Source organism: Phycodurus eques, chromosome 12, assembly GCF_024500275.1.
Source record: "Phycodurus eques isolate BA_2022a chromosome 12, UOR_Pequ_1.1, whole genome shotgun sequence".
NCBI classification, from domain to species: domain Eukaryota; kingdom Metazoa; phylum Chordata; class Actinopteri; order Syngnathiformes; family Syngnathidae; genus Phycodurus; species Phycodurus eques.
In genome coordinates, this window is record NC_084536.1 from 11,173,521 (window position 1) to 11,197,871 (window position 24,351).

Sequence of the window (24,351 nt, forward strand, 5' to 3'; positions counted from 1 at the left end):
CTGTCTGTTACCGCTCAAACAACATACTAAAGGATGCTTCAGTTGCTATTCTTGTTGTCTTGATATTCTTTTTGGTGTCCATCCCTTCTCAAACCAAGTACCAACATGTTGTGGTCGCTATTGTTGTCGTTTTTTTTTTCTTCTCTCAGTGGCCCTGAAACCACATATTAGCAAGTGTTGTTGCTCTTTTTTTTTTTTTATCCTTTTGGTACTGCTGTTTATTCTCTCTGTCTGCTCCCTTTCTAACTACGTTAGCAGGTGTTACTTTTGTCATTTGGTTTTTGCTGTCCCTCTTGTTTCCGCTCAAACAAAATACCAGCAGGCGTTGCTATCTTGCGCCCCCCTTCGTCTCCAAAAAACATGTTTGCGGGCATTGTTGTCATTTATTATTGCTGTTTGTTCTCTCGTCTCTGTCTGTCCCCTGTCCAAGTGTGTACTGTCCGCTAACAAAAACTGCAACAGGACTGTGAATTTTCCACTCATTTCGATGACCATGGAAAACACATCTAATTAATCAGCTACCCAAGACAAGTCTAAAAATGTCAGGATGAACAGCTAGGAGTGCTTTATTGGATTTTTACAACACCACATATATACTATCACAGTGAAAGAAACAAACGTGATGGAACAGTTAACAATTGTTTTTTATGGTGATGAAATGTACAGCGTTACACTCATGTTGACAGAGAAAAGAAATCCAAAGACAAAAAAAATAACCATGCTCAACTTGGAAATGTAGGGTTCAATAGTTAACAATTTCTTATTTTTTATCACATTTTTAAAAACAATTATCATTACTTTCAAAACCTTACATTTCCAATGTCACACTTAATGTTCATACATGTAATAATGTCCCCAGACACAAATAAACAAAAAATAATGATGTACATTACAATGAGGTGATTTCACATAGTCATTTATCATACAAAAAAATGAGCATGCAAACAGTGACAGTGACAAGTCCACAAGCAAAATAATAATAATTGAGAAGCATCTCATTGGTGACAGTGATTTGCTTTTGAATCATCAATGCTGATTGGTTGCAATGAGTTGGCCAATTGGAGGTTTAGCCATGCAAATGAGAGGAAAACAACAGTAGTTCACGAACAGACAGTCAGTCTGCTGATTCATTTATCAAGCAAGTTATGTTTAATTGGTGTTATAATTACCTGGCCCTGAAACATTTCAGAATCCCTGAATTAATGGACACGTGCGTTTGTTTATTTTTACAATTGAAAACCAATAGTTTTTAGGGGGTGGCCCTATTTCATGGAAATGCACCGCTCGCTGCTCACCATGTTATAGTCCGGCAAAATCTAGAAGGGCTCGCTCACAGACACATTTTCAGAAATAGGGAGCTCATAAAAGATTGACCTGGTCATTTAGTTCCACACCTAACTATTTATATACAAGCAATAATTATACAAAACAAATTCCTAATACATCCCCAACGAAGTTCTATGGAACTTGTCCACAGAGGCTTTTGGAATAATTTGTGCTGCATAAAAACTTCCACAACAGTCAAGCATCAGCAAAAAACCTCACAACCTGATATTGTCATGACTGCACTATAGCAGCAGCAGCTATTGCCGTTTAACTGAAGTCAAGTAAAAACCAGCACCACTGAGGTGACGTTCACGACATTCCCGTTCCCAGGAGAGTGAGATTAAAGACCCACTGTGACAGTTGACACTATAAACACTTGAGGATAACACTTAACTAGAGGCACTACTGGACATGCGACTAAAAATGAGATTTTTCCCTTAAAGGAGACAAATTATGTGGCGGGAGAATTTCAGAAGCAAGCTGCCGAATTCCACTCAGTGTCGACGAGTGATTCCCAACCACTGTGCCGCGCAACAATTGTGTGTTGTGACAGATCATCAGGTGTGCCACGGGAAATTTTACTATTATTTGCTTACTACAAAACACATATCTTTACTCATCTTTCCATGCCAGCAACAGATCGTCACACAGAACATTTAACTCATTGACTGCCAGCAGTTTTCATAGAACTTCTCCATATTGCCATCCATTTTATAGTATTTTGACTGATCTTTAAAGACCCACAGACTACAGTGTTCTGTGAGTATATAAGCATCAAACTGATCACAAAGAAAAGAGCAGACTCTTTTCTTTCACCAGATAAAAAAAAGTTTGTTTCTAACTTTTTCCTGTTCTTTAGTTATCACCAGTAGAACACGGGTTGGGTACAGCAAAAACACAGCTTTCTGACAAAAAAAGCAGAGAAAATGAACTTTTTGGGTGAAAAGAAACATGTCAAGCAGAACATTTACTTTGACAATAATATTATTTTGCTTTTGTGACACTTAAAACTCCAAAATAAGACTGCTGAGTTTTTTTTTAAATGGAAACAATTGTTTTTTTAAAGATATAAAACTAACATGCAGTGACTTGCTGCATGGCTCAAGTGCGGCTTTTTTACATGGCGTTCGCCATTCACGCAATGAAATGCATCACTTTTTCACCGTGATTACGACACACTTCTACCACTGCACATACTTTGTTTATACCATATATACCGTGACTGAGTGAGATGGCTAAACTTGTTCAACTTCCAACGTGTTGGCATTTATCACCGTCCTAATAGACAGGACAAGGCAAAATTCAGCCCCTAATCTTAATTTCCTACTCAAAATCTTTCCTCAAATCCAAAGCCATGGATCACCACCAGCTACAGGGATCTTAGTCATTAGTCGTTTACAAACTTGAATTTCACGGACAAGCTGGCTGAGACCCTCGTCCACACCTACTGGTTGAAAAACGTACTTGACGAATATATTAAGCAGTGGCTGTAAACGGATGGATTCCAGTTGACGAATAAAAACGTCCAAGGCAGTGAATGAGTTAAATGCTCGCCTATTAGATGGCAAAGTGTAATTGTGGGTTAACTGCAACGAGTTATTAAGATTTTACCAATGTAAAATGCATATTTTACATTAGAAACCACGACTCCGTAAAGGTCGGTAAACACTTCTGTAGCAAGTGGCCAAAACTATACCATGCAAAAACATTCTTAATACCCAACTACCAGTTAAAAAGTCAATTTTCCATAATATGTCCCTTTTAAAAGTGCAGTCAAGAGTTAAGCAGCTTTAAGAGAACTTTGCCTGGGTTTAACTGTGCTTAGGTCACTTATTAGAGATTAGTTTGTTCCTATTGAATTGTTAAGCAATCTGATATAGCGTGCGTCATTTATGTATCCTGTAGTCTCGTTTGAAGACAATAGACCCACCCTCACACACACACACACACGCACACATGGACTCAAGTGTTCCTTTTAAATCCAACATTCCCCAAGAAAACAGATTTACGTCGGCTTGAACCCTCCCTGGTACGTTTGTTTCGTTGTTACAGCAAAAGTGTTCACGGGTCTATGTGACTCGCCAACCATAAAAAAATAAAAAATAAAAAAAATAAAATTTAAATTCTCACACCTCTTTAGCCCCATGGTATATTTAATAAGCCATTAAAAAATATTTCAAACAAGCCCAGCAGAATATATTTTTCAACACGTGTCAAGATGCCCTGTTTTCATATCGATAGTCTGTCCATCTATTTTACATTCATTCATGCTAATAAAGTAGCACGAGCGAAGCTAGTAGGTAGCTTTGGTGTTCAGAACAGGATCAAGTGGAGTACACCGAATCCTGAAACTGAGAACGGGAGCTGTCAGGATGTTTTACATCTGCAGCGCAATCCCACTGACTGACAACACTAACAAACACTTAACTTGTCACACAACTGTAAAAGGGCAGCCATTTTGTATGATTTCTCATCAGGCAAAATGAGATTGGAAGAACACTGAAGGTATGGGTCAGGCTTAAAAAAGAAAAGAAAAAAAAGTAGTTTCATTTGGATGAAACAAGAAAACAAATCTAGTTTTATTTTCAATTTATAATTCATTTAATGATTGCAACATAAACCATTTATTTAATACATAAAAAAAGTAATGCACATGTAAAATTGTTGATTTGACTTATGTATTTATTGGATTATTTGTAATAAATGACTGTCAGTTTATTTTAAGGAAAATTATTTTTACTCATTAATTTTATGATTTATTATTTCATTAACAAATTGTTTAATAAATTAATGTTTAATTCTACTAATCTGTTTTTTGTTTGTTTTGACAATTTATTAAATGTTTGTATGTATAATATATGTGTGTGTGTATGTTTACTGTCTTTTTGTTATATTACTTACAATAAATCAACTAACCAGTCATGTAATAAATATATTTTAAAAAAAATCAATTTTAACTTACCAATTATAGAAAGTTCAACAAACATTACAGGACCCTTGACAATTTAAATGCTCAGCCTTAAGTTGCCCACCCCTGGTCTTAAAGCTGGTTGCACCAAATCTACACATGGTAAATGGACTGCACTTATATAGTGCTTTAGCTACACCATCACAATGCCCAAAGCGCTTTACAAAGCCTCACATTCACCCACTCACACACGCATTCATACACCAATGGGCGACTGTTGCCATGCAGGGCGCTGCCAGGCCCACTGGGAGCAAATTAGGGTTCACCGTCTAGCCCAAGGACACTTGAACATGTGGACAGTCGTAGCCGGGATTCGAACCAGTGGCCCTTCGGTCACTGGACGACCTGCTCTACCTACTGATCCACAGCCCTGTCCACAGCCACACCACGCCATGCACGCACTTTTGGTTTCAAATCAAGCCGTAGCCTTTGTATAAAGGGTATGTAATAAGTTACAAGGTTGTATACACACTAAGGCAGCTAGCGGATCGGGAGGAAAAATAAACTGAGTAACATATCCCCATCACAAATAAAAGACAGCAGTAACTGCTTCACAAGCAATAAATATTCCTCCAATTTACATAAATATTAATTGTATGTGTGTATATATATATATATATATATATGTGTGTGTGTGTGTGTGTATACACACACACACACACACACACACACACAAACACACTGTATGTACGTATGTACTATTCGTTGACTTTGTCCATCCTATAGACTACAGTGGTGGAGGTATCCTGATGCGATTCGGTGGGTGAGACTTTTTTCCAAAGGGGGGCTTTCAGAGCAAGCTCCTGTTGGAGACTCTCATAGTCCATGGGTCCGAAGAATTGCTGCTGTGTCAATTCACATGAATAACAAATTAGTGTACGAATAGAAAAATACACTGTATTTGTATCTACAAAAAAAAATTCACTGTATGTACGTATGCAGAGTACCATTAAAAAGCATTGGCCCCCTTCTCAAATTCTTATATTTTTGAATAGTTTCCCCACTTTAATGTTTACGATCATCAAACAATCAGACAAATATACCCCAAGAGAACTTAAAATGCTGTTTTTAAATACAGTGGAACCAGTAAAGTCTAACACCCACCCCAACATACACACACGGATGCAGTCGCACTCACGTACACACAGGGGTTGCATATCCTTACCCGCTGTTCTCCACCCTCTCGGCGAGGATCGTGCTTCTTTGCGAAGTGCCTCAAGTTGTCGTAATTGTGGAAATTAAAAAGTTCCACCAGGTCCTGCAATGCAAATGTGACAAAGGTTTGACTACAATAACCATTTATTTGCATTGGCAATTATGACATAAGCAGTGTAGAAGCTGGGCCTGGCTCCCACCCAGTCGCACACATTACTCAATGACTTAACAAATTGGATTAGTCAAAAGTTCATCGACACGGTGGCACATTTCCAACTACTTCAAAATATAATGAAGATTTATTATCATTCAATTGTTGTTCGTATACTACTACATCATTGGTTACAGCCAAGATCCAGAAGTCCGGCACAGTCATCATCATCGCCCAAGCGACATGTCACCTAATTCAATACAATGAACCGACACATAGTCGCAACTCATTCGTGAACTTGCTGAGTACAAAGGGTTACAAAAAGAAGTTGTCGATCTTTCTTCGACTGATTTAGGACAACTTTGCATCGCTGAATCCAACAATGACATCAGTTTCTCAAGTTCAGGTCAGGTCTTTATGCCAAGTTGTTAACAGTCTGTTAAACAAGTGTTACTGTAAATTGAATAGTAGACATTGACAAAAGTACATGCCTGTAAATTGAATGTTACATCATCATTGTTTAAAATTTAGGGCATGAACCGCCGTCTATTTAAACCTTTAAAGGGAAAATACTTGTCCATGTAAACAAAACCATGTGGCCATGGTTCAAAAGGTTGACCTGATTGAGCAAAACTAATGTGATATTTGGATTCACCACATCAAAATTGTCCAAAATCAGCTGTAAAAAAAAAATCTTACGCAATACATTTGTTGTTGACAAGTCTTATTTTTGGAACCTATTCTCTTTTATTTGCTGAAACTGTCAATTCAGCTTTTGTGCTCATGCCAATGCAATAAAAGTATTACTTTGGTGCCATGTGGTTGAATCTTGGTGGTGTTGTTAGATTTAATTTATTGATGCTGTTTTTTCACCTGTGGTCCTTGAATGCACCTCATACACCCTCAAAACTAAAAATTAAAGAATGCTTCTATTTCTCTTTCAATGCAACTACTAATAAGTGACCGTGTAGTTTACTTTACAGTTACAATTTCTACAGTAGTTCCCAACATTTATTATTGTGTGTAAATGCAAAAAAGTGAGTTATCGTTTGAGCGTTTCTGTAAAGTGCTAGTGCGCATATTTGTTTGCACAGCCGCGTGTGATGTCACATCAGTTTGTGCTAGCGTTTAGGCTAGTATGCTAGCTAATCTGATCGATGAGCCTCATGTGAAGGTGGTTTGTGTGTGTTCTTGCTGGTTTGTGTGTGTTGTTGCTCATGATTGTGGATGATAGTCAGAAAAGCCAATGTCAAAAAAAGGAAGAAAATAAGGGTGTCCTTGTTTCTTGTTGGTGTTTTACGTAAATGGGAGTGTATGTATGTGAGCATGCATGTGCGCACGTTCTATGTTCTGCAGTTGGTTTTGGTGAGAGTAACTCCAAAGTAACACAGAAGCCATGCCATGCAGTACAATTCAGAGATGGTAATGTAATATAACTAATAACATTCAAGTTAGATATTGTGGGAGTAACTGTCGCTTTTGGGCGGTCCATCTTACACATGTACACACATTTCTATCTCTTGTGTCCCACCCTTAAAATACTAAACATGTCTCTGCAAGGCATGTATGACTATATGGCATACACGCTCACTCGTCAGTTACATACCGTGCAGAACTGAATCCCTCTGACCGAGTTCCCCAGTTTGTCCAAGGGTGGCGACCAGCACATAATACCCATCACGTTGGGCACCACCAGCAGGATGCCTCCTGCCACGCCCGACTTGGCCGGCAGACCCACCTTTGAGGGGAAAAACAGGACACACTGATGAATGAAGTACAGTAACTCACATATTTCTCAGGATATTCTACCTTCAAGTTTCTTAACAACAAAATTGGTCAATCTGACCCAACCAAAAATCTATTTTTTTCAAAAGTGTCACAGATGTTACATTGTACTTGCTGCCACTTGTTTAGTCTGGAAGGGGTATGAATGGTCATTGCGACAGGAGGTGGTTTGAAGTGCTTGGTGAGGAATGTATTGGACAACGTGAGCGAGACAACTACATCATTACACATTGCAGCGCATTTTTATGCCATACTCTGAATGTAGTAAACCCTCGTGTTTCCCGGGTCAATCTGAATCGTTACCCCGTAGTTTCGTGACTGTGAGTGCAAATGGTTGTTTGTTTATATCTGCCCTGCGATTAGCTGGGAAACAGTTCAGGGTGTACCCCGCCTCTCGCCCGAAGATAGCTTGGATAGGCTCCAGCACGCCTGCGACCCTAGTGAGGATAAACGGTACGAGAACTCAGATTAAATGCATGTAAATAGGACTGAAAACAATCATTAGAATTCTTCTTATTCTGTTATACTGAACGCCATTAAATAATAAGTACTTCCTTCCACGAGAAAGTCATTTGCGGGTATAGGGACCGACCCGTGCCACGAATAGTAAATAATCAGCGAGTAATTGACACCCTTCCCAAACAATTTGCATTGCCTGTATATACTGTATATGGCGGCAAATATTTTTTTTTCCATTAAACGAGGACAAGTCCTAACTAAAAGAAGCTCCTCCCCTCACTTCAACAGTTCCTTAAGAGCAAGATGCCACAAGATGACAAAAAAATGCATTAATTTTGTGACTTTGCCTGAGCACAAATACAGCAAAAAGGTGAGTTTTTCACTGAATACCGGGAGATTAGGTTCGCCCAAAAAAATCCGCAAATGCCAAGCTCAGAATTTGTTGGGGTTCACAGTACTGAATTAACAATATTATGATTCTGCTTATGACAAAAAGTAGTGCTGATAATTGAATTAATAGTTCGATATAGAGTACTTTGAAAGAAGTAGAGTAACACATAAGCTAAAGTGTGTCATTAATTCTCCAGTTACGTTCATTTGTCAGGAACAGCATATTAACGATGTTCCTGGGTCATTTTGACCCGTTACCAAAAGTGTCTAAAATGAGAAGGGGGAAAAAAATAAAATAACATTTTTAAATAATAAATCACAATAAACATTGTCTATATACAGCATGTCATTGTTGTTGATTAAGCCTCTAGACTTACTAACTTTAAAAAAATATATATATATTTTGAAGTGGGTCAGTTCGACCCTTAAATTAACATAAGCCTAACCAAATCTTTCCACATTAGCGTATAAAACTAATTTCCACTTACATGGAAGGCAAACTGGCCTGAGAAGTCGTACATGCCACAGGAATGCATGAGACTCAGGGTGTTTCTCACAGCCTCGGGGCTGAGAACTCGCTCGCCCGAGATGGGGCAGATACCTCCATTAGCTAGTGTGGCTGCCATCACACTGGCGCTCTCACAGTTCACTTCAATGGAGCACAGCTGTAGGTCAAAAACACACAATCGACAGGTATATTTTACTCGAGACCATTATTTAAATCTTTAGGCCCCTACAGAAATAAAAAACGAAATGAAAAAAAAAATGTGAGCAGTGCTTACGTATTTGAAATTGCAAACAGCAGTGATCAAGATACATTTTCAACGAACAATGTTACATTGCTCTCTCAAAATGGAGCAAACTGGCATTTGTTGATAACTGCTGAGAACCGGTAAAAAAAGAATTTGGGCGTTTAACCAAAATTGTCTGGAAAAGTATGCCTCAAAAGTCAAACAAAACTTGGCATTCAAACTATGGCTAGGAATTATATGAATTCAGGTGTCTTGAAAGGCTGAGTAGTTTTACTTTAAATTGGTTTCAATCATGCTGTGGTTAATTTCTTTTTTTTATATACAAATATGAAAGTTATGAATGGTAAAATGTTAATTAAAAAATGTAGGACTGAAACAAATTATATAATTTCTTATGGTTAAAAAAGGATTTGTAAACGAGAACAACTTGGACATCGAGCAGCACTTCTATGAAGAAAGGCAATCACCTGAAAGTAGAGGTCCAATACAGACGTCATGTCTGTCCCCTCAGGAAAACACTGTAGGGAGAAATGTGGCTTTAGACAAAATTCAGTGCAGAGGAGAAACAAAAAAGCAAACATTAATATAGCATATTAATGCTTACAATCTCTTGTCGAAATGAATGGTTTAAAAATCTATGAAAAACATCTATGAAAATGTTTTTTAGTGTAACAACAAAATTGGGAAAAAACATTTGTCCCTAGTTCTTACATTTGTTGTTATTATTTTGGAATATGCATTTCACCCCAATTTTAACCCTCCTGTTACGTTTGTTTCTCAAGAATTGCAATAAGTTTCTCAAGAATGGCAATAATTTCCCCAGGTGTTTATTTCAGTACTTCAATTCAGAAAGCGAAACTCATATACTCCACGTCATGATTTTTACGGCCTAATAGCATTATTGCCCAAGTAATTTTTAACTTTCTCTCACAATATCAAATTTAAAAAAAAAAAATAAAAAAAAAACAAGGTACTTGAGAATTATTATTTTTTTTTTGTCTTTGTAGATTCTCAGTCATCCAGGTCATGGTTTTCTGCAAAGGTTGAATCGAGGCGACTAGACTCTTCTTGTTTGTTGAATTTGAAATTTTTCCCCAAAACATTTGAAAAAGACTTTGGCAATCATACTATTAGGCTAAAGATTAGAAACAATCAAAATTATTTTTACTACAGAAATTGGGTAGGGCCACAGTGCATGACTGGTTAGCACATCTGCCTCACAGTTCTGGGGACCGGGGTTCAAATCACGGCTCCGCCTGTGTGGAGTTTGCATGTTCTCCCACTGCCTGGGTGGGTTTTCTCCGGGCACTCCGGTTTCCTCCCACAAAAACATGCGTGGTAGGTTGATTGAAGACTCTAAATTGCCCGTAGGTGTGAATGTGAGTGCGAATGGTTGTTTGTTTCTATGTGCCCTGCGATTGGCTGGCGACCCGTTCAGGCTGTACCCCGCCTCTCGCCCGAAGATAGCTGGGATAGGCTTCAGCAACCCGCAACCCACGTGAGCATAAGCGGTAAAGAAAATGGATGGATAGATGGAAATTAGGTAGGAATTGGCCTTTATGAATCTGTATAATTCAGTATGAGTTTCACTTTTTGAATTGAACTAGTGTGCCATTAGAGTAGGCTATGGAATGAAATTGGGTCAAACCTTTTTTTCTTTCAAGTAGTAGCCGATGGCAAAGTTCCTGTCTCCTGACTCACGCTCAGACTGGAATCTGTCACAAAAACACAGCACACCCCATTACTTTGACTTTGTGTGTGTGTGCGCGTGCATACATGCATGTGTGTGTGTAAATTTCACTGCACATCCCTAGTGCGGGTTCCTCATGTGTACAGTAAAGCCTCATGCAATCATGTGACCGTCTTGCAACCTGAGCCCCTGGCTGCGATCTTACCTGCTGCCGCGTTGCTAACCATCATAAATCGTGGACATGAGACACGAGTATCCTGTGCAACAGTGATACAATGTACTAGTCCGTTTTATTAATAAATTGATACAATATACTGTGTGTGCATACATTCAAAAACACAGTTTGAAAATGTTGAAAAACAACATTTTTACCCTACTGTTATGCTTGTTTCGACAGTGTTATGTTCATGGGCCAATGTGACACGGTATATGTTTAACCATAAAAAGTGGGAATGTTTAAGATGTTTTTATGAATGAGTTTTACATAACATTTTATAGTTTTTGAATGGTTTTGATTTTGACAAGCTTTTTCTTCTCCAGAGGGTGATTAATAAAATACAAATTGAAGCTAAAATACTTATCTACGCTTTGTTTGAGTGTTAATTGTCTGTGTGACACAGATATACTGTGAGGAAGTATATATATATCCAAAAATGTATATTTAGTATCCCTGTTTAGGATACCTGCCTCTGATTGGGGCTCACTTGGGTGCATTCCCTTGTAGGACTTTGTCAAAAAAATTAACCCTGATCCACCCGAAAAGTCAGCTTCAAACCATAATGGCTGACTTCCTGTTGAACTTTTTGTTGCGTCCTTTTATGATAAACATGTCCACCAAAATTCGTGTCTATCTGTTAAACTTGTGTCGAGGGCTAATTTTTTTCTAACCGTCCAATAGGGCACTACTGCGGGAGTCCTCCCAAAAATGGACGCTTCAAACCAAAATGCCCGACTTCCTGTTCAATTTAAGGAACGAACCCTTAAGACTTTTTTGTGTGTTCTTTTATGATAAACATGGCCATCCATATTCGTGTTGATCGGTGAAACTGGTGTTGAGGTCAATTTTCTCCCTAACTTTCCAGGGGGAACGACTGGAATGAGTTTTCTATCAGACTTTCGAGTGACTTACGTGGCGTTGCTGAAACCGACATACTCGTTTCCCGCCATGTTCTTCAAGAAGTTCATGACCTGAAGGCGAAAGTAGCAAAATTTTATATGAGTAAACTCATTTGCCCATTTTTAAAATGCTATTTAGGATGTGCTAATGCTTACATAATCAAATTTTTCGGCGTTGCCTTCACCTTGCTGAGGGAATAAGAAGCAAAAGGCAGTCAAGTGTAGTTCTTTCCACCAGGTGAAATGTAGTTACGGTAAAATGATAATACTACTGCAGAGTACTAAAGAATGAGCAAATATGAATAGATTAAAAAAAAAAAAAAACTGGTGTAAAATCACATAGTAATGCTATGAGTTGAAGAGAATGGCTACAGATTGCCTTTAGGTTACAAAGAGAGAAATAGTTTGTAGTTGCATGGGGATTTAGTAGAAGTGTTATATACCAGTTAATGGAAAAAAAGTATACTTACGAATCCAAATTATATGAGATTATGTACAAAAAGACGTTTAACCCTCCTGTTATGTTTGTTACTATCACTTATGCACTACTTTTAAACCCAAGGGGGTGTTTGCAAATTTAAACAAATAAAAGAAATGTATGATAAAAATATATACTTTTAAATGATACAAAAAAATAACACCAGCAGATTAAGTTACATCTTTATTTTTTTTTCTTTTACATTTTTGAAATATTTTTCCATTTTTAAAATGTAAAATGGGTGAATTCGACAGGAAGGTTAAAAACAGGTTTGAAACCACAGCCCCCTAACTGTGTTTACATTTTCAAATGGAATGTGACGCAGAGCATTGTGGGTAAATGTAAATAATTTTTTTAGTGCTTTTGCATTTAAACTGAATGTCAACTGTGTCATGTCAACTAACATATGTGAATGTTGGTGAGTACAATTCAAAGCGTCAGGCCAAAGTTTTCTGTATATTTGAACACACACAGCCATTTTGGATGCTGCCTTTTGCCACAAAGCAAACACTGAAGAAGGAATCAAATGGACATGCATATATTTATACAATATTTATAGTGCTGTAACACACACAAAACCACTCATGTTTTTCCATTTTACAGGTTACATGTTTAAAAAGCCTATTTTTTAAGCTATTAATGACAACTTTTATTTTTAGGTTCTACACTTAACTGTGTAGAAGAAATAGAAGACAAAGATTCACGGATGGAGAGTCACTACATAGGATTTCTACAGGCTGATTGGAGAAGATAAGGAAAAGAGGGATGGGGGAGGGGGCTGAGGGGAGGGGGCAGTGAGAGGAGAAAGATATGGAAAAGGAAGAAAAAATTACCAACGTCATTTGACCTGCAGCAGCAGTCATTATTTCCCACAGTTCCTAAGTCTGGAAAATATGCAACAACATACAAAAACAGCAACAGTATGTAGCCTTCAAGCACCACATAACAGTTTGAGGGGCATACTGCCACGGCAAACGTCCCAAAGTTTTCCCAGTGAAATTAAAGGGGACATATTAAGGAAAATGTACTATTTAATTGCTTGTATTCAAACAGCCCATCCATCAAGTGTGACATTAAATAACCAAGTAATTTGTTTGGTGTGCTACCCATTTCTGAAAATGTGTCAGATTTTTAATTTTGGTGGACTGTGATGGAACAGCAGGGCTAATTTACGTAAATTGCTCCGCCCATGACTTGGCAACGAGACTTAGCAAAATCTGAAACACTGTCAAAGCCACATGTAGAGTTTCATTGACTTTTGGTGTATGTCTGTTTGTAGACCAGTATGTAGGGATACAATATGTAGGGATATTAATTGACATTTTTAATTTAGTGGCTTGGGGATGAAGTGCTGCCTCCACAAGCAAAAACATGCTAAATGGTTTGACTGTTTATGGGGGACTTTTATGCGCTTGGCAATTTGGACTCGCTTTATTAGATTTGGGATTCATCAAGTAGCCACGAAAGTGGCAGTTAAGGGTAGAGCAGTGTCTCATTAGAATGAGACAGGTCCCTCCGCTCAAAACAGGCTAATTTCAGCAAGACTCTAAACCAGTGATTCCCAACCCTTGTGCACATTAGTATGCCATCTATGCCAGCTATGTATAGTGAAGAAAGAACAATGAAATGCTCTTCCACTAGATACTGCCATTGATACAACAGAAAAACTGCTTTGTGTTCAACTAAACAGGCCCACATTTCACACTGAGAAAGTTAATTCATAAGTAAATTCATCAATCATGATTTACATTAGGGCTGTAGGGATCGAATATTTTGTAAAATCAAGTATTCTACCTATTATCCCAACAATCAACTGAGTAATGGGAAAAAGTGTGATTTTGCATTGTTAAACAGCAATACCATGACAAAATATGCATTTGCATTTTATTTTTGTCCACTTAGGGTCACCATCATCACGTTCTACACTGTAGTTCTCTGCGACTTTGAATGTGTGTGGCTTTAACAAGCGGGGTCTGGCCTGGTGAGTGATGTGGGCGTCAACAAATGAGAGTTGGCCTTTGTTAGCTCAGGTTAGCCAGTCTGCGTGTTGAGTGCCTGCATGTCAGTTGTGGCTTCAGCAGGTCGTATTTGACTCTTATTATACATTAGTTAGTTTTGTTTAGTTTACCGTTTGTTCAACAAAGGGATTGAAAGTACACCGGTGGCTGTGTTTATCCCGGACAATTTGTGGGGTCATTAAGTTCTAACTAGGTGTGGTAGGCTATATTAAAGTAGCTAACATCGATACCTTGTGTTGGCGATCGTAGACATGCTGTTGTGGTACCCAAGTTTTGCTTTGCAGTAGACAAATTGCACTTTATTATTACCACAAGTGTGAAATGATCCCAAACTTTGGACATTCTCGGTCTTTTACAGACAGTTTCCTCCTGGCTCGCGGCCATCACGCCAACTTATTTCTACACGGAGTGGGGCGTGAGTCTTCAGAACTTCGGGGCAGAGATTTTGCTTCGACTTATTTCTAATAGAGTATAATTAAGAGTTATTTCATCAATTGTTTCAGTCCTAATTCCAATACATATCTTTAGTATATTCTATTTGTGACATTTTTGTTTGGTGGTGTGTGCCATGAGATTGTTCTCATGTAAAATAAGTGCATTGGCTTAATAAAGGTTGGGAATACTGCTGGATACTGAGGGAGGAAATGTGTGGGCTGTAATTCTTGATACTTAACTTTTTCAAATTGTGGTTAAAAAAAGCATAATATGTCTCATTTAAAGCTAACTGGGAAACTGGCCAACAGCTTGTTTTTTGCTGATGGGAAAAAAAAAATAAATAAATCATGTCGAGACATGGCTGCCAAAAGATGCCGACACACACCGTCTTGCCAGCATTAGACAACCACCTGCTTCACATAGCACCTGGTGGATGAGGTGAGTATTGTGGGAGCTCTTGAATAGGACCACACTTCACCAGCCAACATACACACGTTTTCTGCACTCCATTATTGCGAGTACCTCAGCCTATTGAAGAACATACTAGCACTGCTAACGTTTTGCCCCTTTCACACTGCCCGTTAGAGATGGCCTTTTCTTGTCGCTGGTAGGTGTGACAGAATGTTTTCAGTTTTCAAGTAACAGTAAACGCTCCGCATATTTGCAGTTCACTTTTTACAAATTTACCTGCATTTTTTGGTAACTTATTTGCATATTTCTGTGCTCGTTCTATAATGCCCTAAGTTGCCACAAGCTGACAGGAAAGCCCAGGGTAATAGTAAAGTAGTAATTGGTGTCAAGGAAGTACAACCCCAATTCCAATGAAGTTGGGACGTTGTGTTAAACAAATAAAAACAGAATACAATGATTTGCAAATCATGTTCAACCTATATTTAATTGAATACACTACAAAGACAAGATATTTAATGTTCAAACTGATCAACTTTATTGTTTTTAGCAAATAATCATTAACTTGGAATTTTATGGCTGAAACACGTTCCAAAAAAGCTGGGACAGGGTCATATTTACCACTGTGTTACATTACTTTTAACAACATTCAATAAACGTTTAGAAACAGAGGACACTAATTGTTGAAGCTTTGTAAGTGGAATTATTTCCCATTCTATCTTGATGTACAGCTTCAGCTGTTCAACAGTCCGGAGTCTCCGTTGTCGTGTTTTACGCTCCATAATGCGCCACACATTTTCAAATGGGAGACAGGTCTGGAATGCAGGAAGGCCAGTCTAGTCCCCGCACTCTTTTACCACGAAGCCACCCTGTTGTAACAGGTGCAGAATGTGGTTTGGCATTGTCTTGCTGAAATAAGCAGGGGCGTCCATGAAAAAGACGTTGCTTGGATGGCATCATATGTTTCTCCAAAACCTGTATGTACCTTTCAGCATTAATGGTGCCTTCACAGATGTGTAAGTTACCCATGCCATTGGCACTAACACAGCCCCATACCATCACAGATACTGGCTTTTGAACTTTGCGTCCATAACAGTCCGGATGGTTCTTTTCCGGAGGACACAACGTCTACAATTTCCAAAAACAATTTGAAATGTGAACTCGTCGGAACACTTTTCCACTTTGCATCAGTCCATCTTAGATGAGCTCCGGCCCAGAGAAGCCGGAGGCGTTTCTGGGTCTTGTTGATAAATGGATTTTGCCTTACATAGTCGAGTTTTAAGTTGCACTTACAGATGTAGCGCTGAACTGTATTTACTGACATTGGTTTTCTGAAGTGTTCCTGGACCCATGTGGTGATATCCTTGACACATTGATGTCGGTTTTTGATGCAGTGCCGCCTGAGGGATCGAAGGTCACGGGCATTCAATGTTGGTTTTCGTTCTTGCCGCTTACATACAGTGATTTCTCCAGATTCTCTGAACCTTTTGATGATGATATGGACCATAGATAATGAAATCCCTAATTCCTTGCAATTGTACGTTGAGGAACATTGTCCTTAAACGCTTTGACTATTTTCTCACGCACTTGTTCACAAAGAGGTGAACCTCGCCCCATCTTTGCTTGTGAATGACTGAGCAATTCAGGGAAGCTCCTTTTATACCCAATCATGGCACCCACCTGTTCCCAATTAGCCTGTTCACCTGTGGGATGTTCCAAACAGGTGTTTGATGAGCATTCCTCAACTTTCTCAGTCTTTTTTGCCACCAGTCCCAGCTTTTCTGGAATGTGTTGCAGCCATAAAATTCTAAGTTAATGATTATTTGCTGTTTAACACAACATCCCAACTTAATTGGAATTGGGGTTGTATGTTGAGGTGATACATAAAGACTCAGAGACCAAAATATTTGTATGTTGGGTTGGAGCTCAGTTTAGCCTGGGGTGTTAGCATAAGTTACAGAGAGTCTTCACTGCATGTGTAAGTTGTTGCTGGTGCATTTAAAAAAAATATTATAATCTGCAAGGCATTTATTTTTAAGGGTAATGTTATAAGAGGAGTTCATAAATTATATTCAAGCATTTTAGTGTCATAGACTGTGGTATAGTTTTGGCTTAAACTATTAATTTAGGCAATTCTAAACATTTTTAGGGGGGTGTCAAGAACTTACTTTTTTTTTTTTGCTCTTCATGGCAGGGCTCGTTACCTATCCCCAACAAATAGTGTGGGATTTCTGTAGTATTAAAGGCTCTAGTGAGGTGCAATGCTGGCCGTGTGAAAGGGAAGAGCAGAAAGCCGGAACTAGGGGTTTAAACACCTGGGACTCGGTTCTCCAGCCTCTTTGTGTTAAAATCAATTGTTGCTGTCCAATAAACGGACATTGCAACTGTAACGGGTGAATAAACTTTACTATTGCGCCAATTGTGTTGAAACGCTGCATGACAGGGGCTAGCACTGCACTTTTTTGAAAGGAGCTGGGTCTGTTTCTGTAACTTTCTGTAACAACCAATCCCATCCACCCATTTTCTATACACTTTGTATTTAGTACAAAAGGTGCCCCGATCAATAAATATTGCTGGAATCCTTCCCTAAATATGATAATCCATGTCAGCAATGATGGTTACAATACATTATATACAACACAGTTCAAAGTTTTGATCAGATGCATGTTAAGGAGGCATGTCATTAAGTCAGTTTGAAGACCATTACGCCAAGTTTAAATGGGCACTCTTTGAAATATTTGAAATGTCAAAAGTTAAACTCTAGACAATCATAGAGTATGGATTTCCTGGGTGATTTAAATGATTGTTTGATTATATTATGTGTAAAATGTGCATTGTTATTATTTTTCTGATTTTTATTTTGAGAGGTCAATGGTCTACCTCCTAATAGTAACGCATACAAGGTCCATGTCAAACTGAAGTGGCAAGAAATTATTGTTTGACCAATAAACAGAGAAAAAAGCTCATTTGATCAAACCAAAGAACCTGCACAAATTTCTTCCATCAGTGTGGCTACACAAGACGACTACATATCAATGTCTTAAAAAGTCAAACAGAGTGATGCCAAACTGGCCGTAATCCTAGCAGTCTTCGCTGTTGGTCTGCATGTATGCATGTATCCGCCTTTGCGTTGATTTGTGGCCTGGAGCTTGTAAGAACACTTCATGGAGGATTAACACAAACCTCAGCCTGGATTTACATTGCAGGTCCAAGTGCCAATTCTGATTTAATGGCTATTTCTGCCAAATTTCTTTTTACTGTCCAACTCCCTGTACATTTCAAGTGACACATATCCCATATGGCTATGTTTACACTATGGAACAACTGAATGACACCCTAATTGCACATAAACAACTCCACAAACATCAACACTGGGCAGTGACAACACGGAAGTAGACAATATATAAATACTAAAAATATAAAACCTTATATATATAGTAACATTAAGCTGGCCTCGGTTGACTCTTCCCCTCATTGATTTGAATGAGGGTAACCTCCACATTACTCCGCTGGCCACCATCTGCAATTATTATTCTTGTCTAATGATGGACACACCTGTGATGTACCATATTTAATTGTTAAATTAGTTTTTAATGTTTATTTATGTTGTTTGGGCTGACGTGGGTGTGTATAAGGCAGCAATCAATTGTATTTTGATGACGGCAGGCTGGCATTGACAGGGTAAGAACTAAGAACTGGCATTGGCAGATATCCGATGCATTTCAGATTTGTATCCACATTTGGATGAGGCCTTATTCCAATCTGAGGATATCCGATTCCGTATGTTTTATTGTGATGCATATCCCAAATGTGGGACTTTACAGGGGGGGATTCATAATTGTGTCACTTGAACCATGCTGCGTAAATCCAGTTTTTATCACCGCAACAAGATGCCACTGTGGATGACAGTTGGAAATTCTTTGAGAAGACACAATGACAACTTCAATGATTCGGTTGGATGCTGCAATACCAGAGTGGTATTTTCGACAAAAAGTTTTAAGGAACAGTTTGAAAGCACAATTACTGCAAAACTGTTGTATTTGTAGATATGCTTCAAACAGAGTCAAAGCTTTTCAACTAAATTTAAGATTGACACCAATTGAAATAAAAAAAACAACAAGACTGTATTGCTTTTACCTTTATCAGGGAAGTACAAACAATAGCGCCAGCATTCACCATTGGGTTGTGGGGCTTATCTGCAAAACAACAAGAGCTTCGTTAATATGTGGCATGAGGGCAAACTGTTAACTTGTTCTTGAATTGTGAGCAAAACCCGCATCAGTAAACAACGTGCCATATGATGGAAAGCAAACCTGGAAAGCTATGAACATCCAAGTTTACTTTGCGGTTAATTATTTGTCAGTGGCTTGACATGAGGAGACAACAACGTCCAAAACAATCTGATTAAGTGAGTGACCCCTGACGCCGCCCACTTCCACATATTGTGGCATGAAGGTGTGAGAAACCTGCTGAACTCTTTTGGAGTTACATCCCCTTTAATTCCTCCACCGCATTAGGTCCTTGCACAACAGGGCTGGCAAAATTACTGCACGTAATATGATGACAAAATAGCTCTGAGTTAAGTAATGGTGGTATTTTCTCTGACTATATGAACACACCTTGTGTACAAAATGAGGTCTAGGAAAGAGGTCTATGTTGTACGGCAGAAAAACATGGGTTTGGGGGCATTTGAGGCTTATCGATAAAAGGTAAAAGTGTCAAATCTACCCACCGTCTTCATCCAGAAAGAGCTTGTTAAAACGCAGGCCACTGGGCTCTTTGCCAATGAAACTGTGCACATACTCGGTGCCGTAGTCGTGTACAGCAACGGCATACTTCAGAGGCTTCACGCACGACTGCAGACAGAAGGGGACCTTGGTGTCGCCCACTGTGTGTCTACAACAGACAACGAATTAATCGTCAGCTAAATAGTTTGTGATTGGCAACAATGCACAAAAACAACAAATCATGAAAGCAGTGATGAGTGGGCCCTTGCATCCCATTTTACATTGGGGAATCCTCAAAATGATCATCAAATGTTGACACCTTGCTCCACCCACATTACATGGCATAGGCAAAGTATACCTGCGCTTTGATTGGGGCTCATTTAGGCGAATTCCCTGTTAACAGTTCGTCAAGAGTAAGATCCCTAGAATACGCTCAAAATGTCTGCTTCAAACCAAAATGGTCAACTTCCTTTTCAATTTTGGACTTGGACCCTGGTCCTTGAGACTTATTTGTGCGTCCTGTTTCGATAGACAGGCACACCCATTTTCATGTCGATCTGTGCTAAATAGTATCAGGAGATACTTTTTTTTTTCTTTTTTTTTTTTTTAAACTTGCAAGGGAGCACTAGTCAGGGATTTCGTCTTAAAATGGCTGCTTCAAACCACAATGGGCAACTTCCTGCTTAATTTTGAACATGGGTCCTTGAGACTTTTTTGTGTGTCCTCGTATGATAGACATGTCCACCCAATTTCAGGTTGATTAGTGAAACTGGTGTTGGGTGCAAATGTTTTCTTTCCAGGGAGCACTACCGAGGCAATTTGCCCAAAAAGGGCTGCTTTAAACCAAAATGGCCAACTTAATGTTAAATTAAGTTTTTAAATTAAGTTCATGGAGGTGCCACTGAGTGGGGTTGAATTCAGGACTCCTGCAAAACATACATTTCCCCCAAGACTTGCAAAAGGGGACTGATTTCGAAGATTTGCAGGAAGAAGCAGCAATTCCAGTAGATTCTAAATATACGGGTACATAAATATACGTATCATCAACATGCTTTCGTAGATTATTAGTAGTCTGGGAAAACCTTCAAAATAAGTAAAAGGATTTTAATGATGATGATCCGGTGTGTTTAGTGCCAGTTTGTCTTTATGACTTCTGCTCTTACACATACACATTGCGTGTCAATGGAATTTCACTTTACACGACACAGAACACGCTCTTCAAAACAACTGTTGCGACACAAGAAGAGCATTAATTAATTCGCCATTTCATTTACAGTGGATTTGATGACTTGATCCATCTGCACCGCAATCACATATTTACCACAACTAAGGTTGTGTGCCTGATTATGTGACCAGTAAAACTTTTTAAAAAGCCTCATTGTTGCCTCCTGTAATACTCAGTTGAGCTCCCACCTCACCTCTGGCCATCCACCGTGCACAGAGAGACAGCCCACAGGTCCGGACTGAATTTTGCAAGTTGAGGAATGTAGTCAGCAACCTGAAAGAATTAAAAAATAAATAAAAATAAATAAATAAATAAAAATAAGTACAGCATCTGAAAAAAGGGCTACGCGACCGGCTACAGCTCGACACTTGGGGAATAATGCAAAACTGCAACCTCCATATGAATCCTCATGTCAGGACACCAAACACAAGAACCATGTGACAAGAGGACATGAGTCATGATTGATAAACAGCTACCATCATTTTTTAAATTTTAAGTGCAAGGTAAAGCATGATCATGCAGGTAGAGAAGAATGTTTTTAAAAAAAAAATTTAAGTAAAAGAAATGTATGTTGACACTGCATCACTCCCCTATTTCTACTGCATTAATCTATTTATTATTTGTATAATCTATATATTTACTAAATATTATGCATTTCTTTGTCAGTGGCATGCTTTTGTCAAAATACTCAAGAGGATTTAGCATTACTGCACATTTTTATACATCTTTTTAGTATGTCACTGAAGCCCCTTCTACTGCAAAATATGCTCATATCCCAGAGTCTTAGGCTGAATTTGCTTACTTATTATCATGGTTTAAGGCACAACTCTGATTATTTGCTCTCAAGTGATAAAATTGAAAAAAATGAAATGGTAAAAAGAAAAAAAAACATGGAATTGGATACAGAGGTGCCTTGATATATGAGTTTAATTCATTCCGTGACCACGCTCGCAATGCAAAACACTTCATCAAATCAAATAATCTTTTCCTATTGTAATGAATTGAAATTGTATTAATCTGTTCCAGCCTCCCCAAAAAAGCCCCAAAATGTTTTGACATGCTTTTAATAAATAGCACACCAAACATACTGTAATGACATACTTAAATAAAAAGTAAAGAAGTAAACAGTTTTTGCCAAATTGTTTGCTTAAAACATTGTGCTGCTCCTTCTGGTGTGTGTCCCTTGGCCATCTGGGGGCAGTGTAAAACAGATATAAGGCTATACATGAAAACGGGTCTATCCTCAGTAAGCCGCACTAATATTCGTCGTTTGAGCCGAGGATAAAAAATACATGCCTGTGAGTATTGTTATATTGTCTGTCTAGATGTGTTTCTACACAATTTGAGTTGAAATATCCATTGCTCAAAGGACTAACACCACGACACCGATGATATTTAACTCCATGTACGGAGTTTTTCACTGTTTGTTAGTATTAACTAAATGGCCTTTAAAATGGCAAATCTATGCAGTATTTTTAAATGGACAATGTGTAAGTCTCTTTGTTTTGTTTAGCTTGCCAGTAAACTTCAACTGGGAGTGGCAATAAACAGCTTGAAGTCTCTTTTTTGATAAATTGTTCACAATCTACCAAACTGCTGCTTATCATGAAAAGAGCAAAGTTGAGTTCACTGCCACCGTATAGGCTAATACCTCCAATTTTCCATAATATGTCCCCTTTAAAATAGATGTAGCCTATACTGTTTTTCCTCTCAACTAATGGACTGATAAAGGAGTCATGGATCTAAGGACAAACCTGCCCTTCAGAGAGCGATTTGGCACTCTCGTATAGCTCATCAATGTGGGAAGTGAAGGACTGGAAGTCTGGGATGACGAACTTCTTTCGGAAGGCCTGCGTGAGCAGAACAATGTTGCTCTGGACACACCTGATGAACAAAACCACAAACAAATAGCATGCTCAAACACAGCGACTGCATGCAACTGGGGGGGTTGCCAATTGAGTTTGCAACACTGATGTGTGACAAACTTCAACTAGGTTTGTCGATGAAGGGGCTTCATCGACAATATGGCGGTTCATCAGTTCACCCGCATCACCTACCATGAACCCATATTGAGATGACATGTGCCATGTAACCTTTGGGTTTGTGGCGTTGTGTGTCAACACTCATAATTGCTTTTATGGAAAAATATATAGTTCAAGTGGCAATAAACGCTATTTAAAAAACTCTGATTAGGTGTGCAAATTTATAAATCGACAGTCGCAAAGTTTTCCTCTCAACCTGAGAAATATGAGACACTGCGAGTAGAAGCGACTCACTTCTTGAATTGGTGCCTGTCCAACGTGACGCCATCCGGAGTGTTCTTTAAGGTTTGTTTGAGTGTTTCCATGCATTCCTTAAGTCTCGGATCTCCCGTCCGAAGTCCTGTGGTTTTAAGAGCCTGAACATAGAAGATGAACATCACCATTTAAAAACTGTCTTTAGTTCAAGCTCGTTGACATCGTTTTTGATTTATAGCACGTCAAAATCAAACTCCACTCTCATCCAATGGCGAAAACACAAATGTTTTGCAATTTAGTGTTGTCCCTCTGTCTAGATTATAAGGTTCAAATCTGGTAGCATTTCAACAAATTCTCTAGGGCAAGTTTGTCTTTGAAGGACCCCTGGAAATGACAAAAATGACTAAAACTAAAATGGCTGACTTCTTGTGTCCTTTCAAGCATGGTCATTCTTATGTTATGATAGACATGCCAACCCAATTTTGTGTCCATCAGTGAAACTAGTGTCATGGGCCATTTTTTTCCAACTTTCCGGGCAGTACTACTAAACAAATTCAATATATTTGTAGGAAGAATAATAATAAACACAGGGATTTGAAATTATTCTAAATGAGTATCTTCATCATGCTTTCATGGATTATTAGTATTCTAGGAAAACCATAAAAATAAGTAAACACTCCCACTCACAATGGCAAAATTCAAATGTTTGGCAATTTAGTATTATCCCTCTGTCTAATAATATACTATAAGTGGTTCAAATTTGGTAACGACAACAACAACAACAAAACCTCTAGGCCAAGTTTGTCTTTGAAGAATCCGTAGAAATGGCTAAAATGCCCCTAAAATGGCCACTTTAAACCAAAACCTCATGTCTTTTCTGACATGGGTTTTTGTGGGTCTGGTCCTGAAAGACATGCATACCAAATTTCATGTTGCGGAGAGAATCAGCATCAGGGGATGAATTTTCAAAGAATTCCAGGGCCACTATTGAGCCAATTTTGTGGGTTCATACCTGCAACGACAACTAAAGA

At 38.6% G+C, this 24,351-nt stretch overlaps 1 protein-coding gene across 4 annotated transcripts in view; it reads right to left on the reverse strand.

The window, feature by feature from the left end:
• Positions 1-24,351, reverse strand: part of glsb (glutaminase b) — a 43,391-nt gene that overhangs the window by 7,791 nt on the left and 11,249 nt on the right. For 2 of the 4 annotated variants that reach the window (XM_061692892.1, XM_061692891.1), the window contains exons 3-14: positions 23,360-23,481; positions 22,838-22,967; positions 21,277-21,356; positions 19,864-20,027; positions 19,269-19,327; positions 11,949-11,981; positions 11,806-11,864; positions 10,635-10,701; positions 9,454-9,504; positions 8,723-8,899; positions 7,207-7,338; positions 5,460-5,552 (exon numbers count right to left, since the gene is read on the reverse strand). In XM_061692892.1, coding sequence (XP_061548876.1) covers positions 5,460-5,552; positions 7,207-7,338; positions 8,723-8,899; positions 9,454-9,504; positions 10,635-10,701; positions 11,806-11,864; positions 11,949-11,981; positions 19,269-19,327; positions 19,864-20,027; positions 21,277-21,356; positions 22,838-22,967; positions 23,360-23,481 — 1,167 coding nt within the window. Of the gene's footprint in view, positions 1-550; positions 5,140-5,459; positions 5,553-7,206; positions 7,339-8,722; positions 8,900-9,453; positions 9,505-10,634; positions 10,702-11,805; positions 11,865-11,948; positions 11,982-19,268; positions 19,328-19,863; positions 20,028-21,276; positions 21,357-22,837; positions 22,968-23,359; positions 23,482-24,351 lie in introns of those variants that run through there. The other 2 variants (XM_061692894.1, XM_061692893.1) reach the window with 2 other exon arrangements.